This window comes from Alexandromys fortis, unplaced genomic scaffold, assembly GCF_014885135.2.
Source record: "Alexandromys fortis isolate MF-2015 unplaced genomic scaffold, M_Fortis_MF-2015_v1.1 scaffold_40, whole genome shotgun sequence".
In the NCBI taxonomy this organism is placed as follows: domain Eukaryota; kingdom Metazoa; phylum Chordata; class Mammalia; order Rodentia; family Cricetidae; genus Alexandromys; species Alexandromys fortis.
This window is the reverse complement of record NW_026067966.1, coordinates 4,336,600-4,346,819: the sequence shown is the minus strand read 5'-3', so window position 1 is coordinate 4,346,819 and position 10,220 is coordinate 4,336,600. Positions and strand designations below refer to the sequence as shown.

The 10,220-nt window shown below is 39.8% G+C and overlaps 1 protein-coding gene across 2 annotated transcripts in view; it reads left to right on the top strand.

Annotated features, from left to right (window-relative positions):
* Positions 1–10,220, top strand: part of Spag16 (sperm associated antigen 16) — an 896,526-nt gene that overhangs the window by 60,866 nt on the left and 825,440 nt on the right. For both annotated transcript variants that reach the window (XM_050154322.1, XM_050154323.1), the window contains exon 8: positions 6,639–6,705. In XM_050154322.1, the coding sequence (XP_050010279.1) occupies positions 6,639–6,705 (67 nt within the window). The remainder of the gene's footprint in view (positions 1–6,638; positions 6,706–10,220) is intronic.

Genomic DNA, 10,220 nt, shown 5'->3' with positions numbered 1-10,220 from the left:
CACCTGGACTAGCCCATTTCTAATGATGTGTGTAAGCACCCCAAGGTGCGCTTACCGGGAAGATTCTAGCCTAAGTCCATCGTGGGTTGCAGCTGCCTGGGAGAGCAGAGCATGGTGGCTGTCCGGTCCCTCTGGAAGCAGCGCAGAGTCTGACCTCACTTCCTCTTCCGCCCAGCATCCTATTCTGTTTTCTCCTCCCATCTATGTTCTAAGCTATGAGGGCCAGCCAAGCAGTTTCTTTCATTGCTCAGCCAATGAAATCAACAGATTGATATGACACTCCCACATCACCCCTGTGCAAGAAACAAACCAATCCCTGAGCACCCTGACCCTAAACCCACAGCCAGTGAAAGAAACATTTTATTCCTGAACCTAGAACCAAAGAGACAAACCAGGACTCTGAAACCAATGCCAAAAAAACACATACTTTGTCCCGAAAATCAGAGCCAGTGAAAGAAATACACCGTGGCCCTAAAATTAGAGCCAAAAGGCAAAAAAAAAAAAAAAAAAAAAAAAACCAAAAACCCCCAGTGAAAGAAACACAATCCCCTGAGCAACTAAACTAGCCAATCGCTGAGCAGGAAAACTAAACAATTTCAGAGCAGAAAACCTCCCTAGGAAAACTATACCACTAAGAAGGGCTATATAAGCCCCTCTGCCTGTTTTGGGTTCAGCTGTCCTTTTCCATGCTGGCAGAGGCAGTCACTATCCTGGACTTCTCCTTCTCAAATAGATCTCTTTGTTAAAAGATTTTTGGGTGAAAATCTCCATTCACCAGAACAGAATAGAAGAACCTTGCTGAGATGTCTCTTAGGGTACCAAACAGAAAAACCTTGCTAAGATATTCCCTTAAGGGGACTGAGCAAGGCTGAGCAGAACAGAAGAACAGATGAGCCTTGCTGAGACATTCCCTTGGGGAAGGGAGGATGCTGAGCAAGGCTGAGAAGAAAAAGTAACACCTTTTCACCAGAGCTAGAGGAGATTGCTACATTCCTTCAGGGGCTTCTTCTTTAGCAGAGTGTAGCAGAAGTAACATCTGGGGCCCCAGAAGAAGTGAATATCCCTGCTAGGACATTCCTTGCGGGAACAGAGGAGAGCTCATCTGTAATGGCTCTCTCTAGGAGAGAAACAGGATTTCCATATCCTGCAGGGAGACCATGCCCACCACACACCATCTTCAGATAACCTGGCTTCTTGAGAAGTGAGGACACCTTTCCCTCCAGCGCTGAGATGTCCTATTGCAGCTTCATCCTTCAGAGCTAGGTATAGTCTGGCTTCCCAATAATAAGTCAAGGATGTCTTTGCATCTCCAGACCTGTAACACTCACTTACAGTATCTATTGTCCATATTCTAAGAAGTAGATAATTTATAATTTGTGGAAACCAAGTTATAAGTGGCAAAATGACTGTCAGATATCACACTGTTATAGACCCTAAGCCAATTATCCTGATCCCAGAATTAGGGAAAAGACTATGGTTTAAATTGTAAATGTTTTCTTGGGAAGCAAGTCATGCCTGTGACTTCAAGACTGAGCCCCTTTGGTTAGCTTTAACATAAAGACTGATCTGTTGCCAACAAACTTTTTCTTTTAAGAGCTTATTTATCAGGTATACACTGACTGTCAGACTATTGGTTAATTTTCTGACCTAAAACTATTAGTGTCATGAAGCCACAGAATTAATTTAAGCAAAATATTTGTAAAAGAAAAATTCATTTAAGTATATGAAAATTTTACCTATGTTTCATTAGAGAGGATAGATTACATTAATGCTTATTTTTAAACATAAAAGTAGAATTGGGTATGCTCTGAGAATTCCCTTTTAACTCGCACCCTAAAGATGTGAGTTAAGGGCAGCAAAAGGAGTCTCCTGTTTACTGTGGAAACCCTGATCATCACTTCTTTAAGGCCTTATCTTAATGAGTATTTTGTTAACTTACTTTGTTTTAGTAAGAGTAGTTTATAGAATGCATAATAGTTGCATTGTGAAGTGTCAGAATTTAGAATTTTTAGAATTAAAATTCCTCGAGAATTTCACTCATGAGTACTGTATTAAGACCATTTCCCACCCTCCTCCTTCCTGATCCAGATTCTCCTATGTTTCCAGAACTTCATCTCAAATCCAATGTTCTTCTACATTATTATTGTTGTATTCATACACAAAACAATTGCATTTATAAATGCAACATATGATTCCATTTAGTGTTACTCATACGTGTATTATTTAGGGCAGACACTTGTGATAAGAAAGCAAACGATTTTCGCTCTTTCAGGAGTTGCTAACTGTAGGGTAAAAAAAAGTCAAAAGAAACCCACCCTGTCCCTGGAACCAGAGCCAGGTAAAGAAATCTACCCTGACCCTGAAACCAGAGCCAATTCTGCCCCCAATCAACTGTACACGAAGCCAATGAATCACTGAACAGAAAAACTGTCCAGTCTGAGCTTGTCCAAGCTTAAGGGTATTAAAATCTGACCAATACTCTTCCTAAAAATCTTCCTGGAAAAACTCTAACCCAAAGAAGTTCTAAATAAGCCCTTCTGCATGTTCAGCTTTTAGCTGTTTTTCTCCAACCTGGCAGACACAGCCACTCCCCTGAATTTCTTCTTCCCAAATGAATCTCTTGAAAGAGTTTTGGGTGCAGATCTTTTGCTGGTGCAGAGTAGAATCTTTGCTGGGAAGTTCCCTTAGGGGAGCAGAGCAGAAAAAGGAGCAAGAGACACCCCTGCTAGGATGCTCCATTAGGGAAGCAGAGTTTCGCTGGAGCTCATTGCTACATTTCTGCAGGGGTTTCCGGCTTAGCAGAGTGAATCAGAGGAAAGGGCAGAGCTGAGCAGAAATGGATACCTACCTTTGCTGGGAAGCTCCCTTAGGGGGAAGGAGCACAGCTCAGCTGTAATGGCACTCTCTTGCAGAGGAGCAGGATTGCCCCCCCCCCCCCCTCGCGCGCGCTTCTGACAAGTCAAGATACCTTTCCTTCCAGAGCTGTATGTATCCGGGATACTTTCCCTTTACAGATTCGGGTATAGCCCGACTTCCCCACACGTCAGGGTACCTTTCCCTCTAGAGCTCTAACACTTACATTAATTGCCTGTCTAGCTCTTCATCTTGGGGTGAAGCCTTTGAGATTTCCCCTATCAATGTGGACAAGTGTAGCTATCAGAATTTGAAAAATTTTATGCCTTTATATTTATATCTTAAAGAGTGAAAGTGTACATTTACTATATAAAAATCTAGTAAACACATGCTTTTAAATTCCTTTGGTACATAAGAAACGTTAACCTAACTCTTTTAAGTTTATATAAAACTTAAATCCTTACAATTCTAATTGTTAGCTTTGCAAGTTTATGGAAATAATTTTTACAATTTTAATGAAAGATATCCATTTTTCTAAAAAATTCCATAATTCCTAAAATCTAAACTGTAATTGATTAAAAAGTGATTGGTTAATTGCCATTTTCAGCTTGATGAAATTTACTATTGCCATGGAAACACACCTCTGGGCAGGTCTCTGAAGGTACTTCCAGAAAGGTTTAACTAAAAATAGGATAACGATGCTGTGGCTTCAAGTTCAGGACCAAATAAAATGAAGATAGCAAGCTGAGTACCAGCTGGAGCCCATTGCTTCTCACATCTCTCTTCCATGAGAGACTGTGAGGTGAAACCTGCATCCCCAGTTGCTTTTCAGGCAGATGTCAAAGGCATATGGAAAGTATCAATGCAGATAACTAATACTGAAGAGTGGGCCGATCACGGGGATACACCTGACCCACGTGGTTCCCAGAGGCTGTGGGGTTGGCTTCTGGGAAGAATGAAGAAGAGTTTGGGACTTCAGGCCAGAAAGTGTCTAGCGTGCCGAAGGTAGAGCCTAATCCACCATTCCAGTAGCTGTTAAACGTGAACACAGTGAAAAAAAAAAAAGCAAAACATGGAGGGCCAGCTCATGCGGTTTCAGAGAGCAAGGAATCTGAACAAGTAATGTTAGATTCTTGAAAAGAATCTGGCTGAGTTCTCCTTGTATTTCATGAATGGAAAAGAGATTTAATTTAAAATTAATGGACTAAAGCATCTGACAAAGGAAATTTCTCTTTAATGATTATAGATACTATCTTAGCTGTCACCTTGTCTATAGCTTCCAGTCCAACCACATTCCTGTCCTTAACAAATAATTTTCAGTTGAGATTATTGAGATGTTAGACAATAGGACCATACTGAGGGGAAGCTTTAGGCACAAAGTAGAGCCCATCCAAGAGAAGGAAAGTGTTCTGTAGGCAGCCATATGGTGATTGTGGATCTGCCCAGTTCCATTGACGTCCAGATGATCCCATCACTAGATATAAGGTTTTTTAAATTTATTTATTTCTTAATTAATTAAAGATTTCTGTCTCTTCCCCACTGCCGCCTCCCCTTTCCCTCCCCCTCCCCCAATCACGTCCCCCTCCTTCGTCAGACCAAAGAGCAATCCAAACTGCCTAGGCTCCCACAAAACCAATAGGTGCAGTAGGATCAAAAACCCAACTATTTCCATCCATTGCAGGCAAATGGATGGAAATAGTTATAAGGTTTAAAATCTCTTCGTAGCCAAGTATCCAAAAACTGAATCACATTTCTCATTCCAAGACTCTGTCCAAATTAACAATTTACCACAAACTAGAGCCTTGGAGAAGAGGAAACCACAACTGAGAAAATGTCTCTATAACGTCGACTTATAGGAAAGTCTCTGGGGGCAGTTTCTTGATTCATGATTGCTGTGGGAGGGTCCAGTTTGTTGTGTATTGTTTCCCGCTCTGGGCTGGTGGTCCTGGCAAGAAAGCAAACTTGACAAGACATTAGGAGCAAGCCAGTAAGCAATGTTCTTCTATGGCCTCTTCTGCAGTTCCTGTTTTTAGAGTCCTGCTTTAAGTTCCAATCCTGAGTTCCCTCCATGGGAAAAAAAAAAGCTATTTTTTACTCTCTAGGCTGTTTTTGATTATGATGTTTACCACAGCAACAGAAACCTAAATAAGACAGTGTTTCCAGAAATAATTCCCACTTTTGTAGCCTGTAACAGTTTGACCAACAAGATAAACAATGTGGGATTTGTATAATTAAAAGTAGAAGTAAATGTCTGTTGTCTTAAATTATAGAAATGATCTAGTGAATAAAGGTGTGTGTGTGTGTGTGTGTGTGTGTGTGTGTCTGTGTGTGTGCGCACTACACAAATTTGCAAATAGAAGAATACCAAATAGCTAAGTGGTATATTATTCTCTCAGGGAGATGGAACTTGACAATTCAGTAGTTAAGTGTTGAATGTACTTAAAGATTCACTTCCAAAGGCAGTGTAGATACACAGAAAAAGGAACACCCCATGTCACTGCAGTGAAGAAATCTGGCAAACTGCCTCTTCTATGTACCAAGGTTAAGATCATCAGCTTAAGTCTTGTTGACAGCAAGTACCTTTGAGGTATGTGTGTTACGTGTAGCACACATAATAAAGAGAAATTATGACATTTCTCCTCTGTTGGAGCCCTCCTGAAATCCCTAATTATAGTTTAACTACAGGAAGCAAGTCCTGCAGGGTCCTTTCCAACCACTACTTTTCAAGCAGTCAAAGGCATTACAATAAAGGAGAATTTCAGAAAGGTTTAAGTCCAGAGGAGGCTGAGGGACACAAGTGGCTGAGTGCAAGGTGATATTCTACATGGGGCATAAATGAGAACCAAAGAAACAGACTTTACTTCATGGTAATGTATTAACATTAAGCCATCATTTGTAGAGAACGTGAGCCTGAGTGTGGGGCACACTGCAGTTATCAGCACTGATCAACCACTAATCTGTGATGCTTATGGTGTTCTGATGAGTTTAGAATCCATTCACCTTCTGAGGACACTGATCTGCCATTTATTTTACCCTAGCATTCCATTAATGCCCATCAGCTGATTAGAGTTTATCTGCTACTTTTGAAAGTAAATATATTGGTATCTAGTGATAGTTGAGAAATGTGTACATTTGTATGTAATTAAGCAGGAGGTATTTTATGTTTGGATAATTATGTACAGTAAAGGATAAAATGACTTTAAAGATTGAATTTTAAATTTGGGGTGTGTAGGTAAAGCTATACCAGCAGATGTCTGTAATTATAAGATACGATTGATAAAACAGATTACCCTTGTAATAAATAATTGTTATGGGCATACAATAGTTGTTCATATTTTGGTCTATGACTAATATATATTCTGTAGTTTATAAGTAAAAGAATAAATTGCACAGGTTATAGATAAAAAAGACAAATTTTGAAGAAATTTCAGCTGAGAAAAATCCTCTCTCAAAGTAGAGCTGAACAGCTGTCAAAATATCTAAAGAGCATCCTTTAGAAATTATTCTGTAAGATGCACACTTCAGATGCTTTTTGTAGTGGATGATTAATAGTTGACTGTGTAATTGGCTTTTATCTAAAATAATGCCATCTTTCAGATAAAGTTCATGTTTAATGTTTTATAACTTAAAAGCATGGATTTGAGAGAGATTAATATTTTTGATATTTTGCAGTCATCTATTAAACATTACATTTTACTTAACATTTTAAATTCATTTACTATATAATGCACTTATAGTATAATGTATTATATCTAAATGCACATGTTTGCATTATTTGCTTTTAGATTTCTGGGCTTCAAGCAACACTGAAGAACATAGACATCAGACATATTCAGGTTCCTATAATCAAAGGTAAAAACATAATGTTATGAATGTCTAATGTCTTTGTCCTGATCTGGTGATATTTTAGTTTTATCTATGAACAACTTTCTAGATATGTTTAAGAGAAAATAAAGGTTATGGAAACAAGTTTATAAATAAACAAATCAATAGGAAATCCAGATATGACACCATAGAGTCTTATTCTAAACAAAAATATATTTTAGTTACTATAGAAAGACTTCTGGTCTGAGAATGATGAAATATCCTGGCGACCAACTAGCCTTCCTCCCACAGATGCCATTAGAACTAAAGGGTAAAGAAGGAAACAGAGTTTAGGCATTGGCAACTATACAGTACAATTTTCAAAAGATGAAATAGAGAAAAAAAATATAGTCAGCTCCATAGTCATCTATGGTATCATGTCTCAGAAAACTTCCAAACCAAACCACATGGAAACGGGAAGCTAGAACATGGCAGTCTTACTGAAATGAAAAGGGGAATATCATAGTTCAGAGCTGCTAAAACAATTCGAATCTGTAGAAAATGTCATAGAGAAGAATTGCAGTGAACAGTGGCTTCTTCTATGAGGGAGTTTAATATGAGTACCTAGTTGATGACATGGCATCTTGTATACCAGAGGTCTGCTTGAGTTCTGCAATAGAGGGAAATTTCTGTAGGATTAAGAAGAGACTAGAAATCTCCAGGTCAAGCCCTGATAGGAGCTATTGCAGGATAACTGTGCCTGGTGAACAGGCTTTATGTGTGTCTTTAATAGCAAATTAACCTTCACCATCCCATTCTTGTCCTAGAAAACCATGGACAAAATTCATGTAGTGTTTATAGTAGAATGAGTTTGGAGCTGGATTCTTACCAAGTTAGTGCATTGAAAAACTTAGGCCCTTATATAAATTTACCCAAAACACAATAAAATTAAGCCTTGAATTTCAAATTGATCAGTCAAAACTTAAACTTCTCTCTTAAATAAAAGCCATCACCCTTCAGATGAAGACGATTGTTGAGAATTTCTACAACATGTCATCTTCTGTCCAGTTCATAAGTAAACATTTGGATATATATAAATACATGACTCACAGTCAAGATAAGAAATAATAAATGGCGAGGCCGTAGTGGTGCACGCCTTTAATCCCAGTACTCAGTAGGCAGAGGCAGGTGGATCTCTGAGTTCGAGGTCAGTCTAATTTACAGAACAGTTTCCAGGACAGCCAGGGCTACACAGAGAAACCTTGTCTCAAAAACCCAAACCAAATTAAACCAAAATAAAACAACAACGACAACAAAACAGCAATAATAACAACAAAAATGAAACCAACCCTGAAATTCTTCCTGTATTGAATTTAACAAATGAAAAGAATGCTGAATGAGCATTTGTGAATATGTTCAAGGATAATTCACATATCAAAAGAAAAAGAAATCTCAGTGTGGGAGCTGTTACAGAGGACATCATATAGTGTACCCTTTTGTCTACATGTCTTTACTTGTAAGTGTTCATTGCAATGAGTCATTGGTTCAAGGCCTCTGGTTTCTTTACAGCTTCTATACTGGACTCTCCCTGGGACGCCTCTTGGATATCCTGTTGTTGCCTTAGGTCACAGAGATTCTGTAGCTTTGGATCTACAGATGCGGCCCCTTCACATGCTCTGGCAGTTCACCATTGAGGTGGATGTTGGGGTGGGCCAACTCAGTCCAGGTTTTGGGCCTGGGTGGTAGCTGGGTTGGTCATCACCCCAGTTTTTCCTCATTGACACCGCCACGACAAGCTCTCAGCATTGCCCAGGCTAGCTCACCCATCGCAGCACACAGCAAGGAGTAGGGCTAGCTCTCTTGCTCTCACACCCTCAGGACTGGCTCACCTGCACCCATGCCACCAGGGCCAGGTCTATTGTTTTTCCCAGGCAAGGGTCTGCTTTCCCGAGAGTCACATTTGATAAGGTGCAGGGTCAGCTCATCCATTCTTGTGCCCTGTGGTCCCTTCTCCAGCCTGCCACAGGCGACAAGGGGTGCAGGACGGAGGAGGGCATTTCTCTAGCCCACTCTTCCATATGGCAGATGAGGAATGGGGTCAGTTCTCTCACACATTTTCACCGAACCAGATCATCTGTGCCCTTGTTAAAAGGGTCAGCTGTATTGTGCTGCCCAGGCAAAGTCCGAGGTCTTGTCTCTCGAGTTCTGCAACTGGTGAGGCTCAAGGTCAGCTCTCCTACTCTTGTGACCTCGGACATCGTCCCAGCCTTATTTTTAAACCTTGCAATGAGGGCTCATCCATATATGATAAGAAATTAAGAATTTTAATAACTACACATCGATATGTTTGGTAAAATGAACATTATTAAACATGTCTTCAGACATTCATAGAGGAAATTATGCTGTTTTGCTCCTTACAGATGAACAGTATTCTTTATCATACTTCTTACTCAACACTCGAGGTACTCCCTATTCCATGTAGCAAGAATAATAAAACCACAGAGTCAGATTTGGGGGTTCAACTAAAAAACCAAAAAAGCAAAGCAACCTAGCCACTAGAGAAGTCTTACGCCTACCAAGGCTGGGCAACTGCAGACTAAGCAGCCTAAGCAGACAGAGCCTCTCTCTCATTCTAGTTTATGTTCCCTCTAGTGCTGGGATTAATGACTCCCTAGTACTGGGATTAAAGGTGTAAGGCATCACCACCTGGGTTTGTTTCTGTATTGATTTTGTGTAGCCCAGGGTGGCCTTGAACTCACAGAGATCCATCTGCTTCTTTCTCCCAAATCCTGAGATTAAAGGTGTGTCCCAGCACTGCCTGACCTCTAGTGGCTTAGCTTTGTCCTTCTGATCTTCAGGCAAGCTTTATTAATTAAACCATAAATAAAATATCACTATATTTCCCCTTTTTGTGTAAAATAAAAAAGCTATAACTAATTTGTGAAAAACTGTATACAGTAAATACAATGACTGTATGCAATATATACAGACAATAACTACATCAACAATGTCTAGTCTATTTGCATTTGATAAATTCAGAGAAAATACTTCATATCTATACTATCTTGGTGAGTCCAAAGTTTTGTGTCTAATTTACTTCCTATTATAACTTGCTTTCTGTTTCTGGTAAACAAGGAAAACTATAACTATGCCTATCTAGTCTTCAACTCCCTCAAAGACCTAAGAAGGAAGTAATATTAACAAAGTAAGCAGGAAGTGCAAGCAAGTGACTTCAAAAAAAATGTGAGAAAAGACAGAAACACCAAGCTGCCTAGGCAGTTACCCGAAGTTCCTCTGCAACATTGGGGCATCCATCTTCAGCCTACAGGCTGAGAATATTTGACAGACTTTTCTGTGAAGCAGAATATTCTGAAGGGCTGTTCCTCTTTGTTTTGACAATGTTTGGCAGTCATTTTCTTTTGTGTCCTGCTTGTCCAATTAGGACAGCATACTGTCAGCTGTTGAGGCAAGAGCATTCTCTTGCTCAGTGGCTTACATTTGCAACAAAAAAGTAAACTCCATGAGGAGTTTCTTCGATGCCCATTATCTTTGGGGGGGGGGGG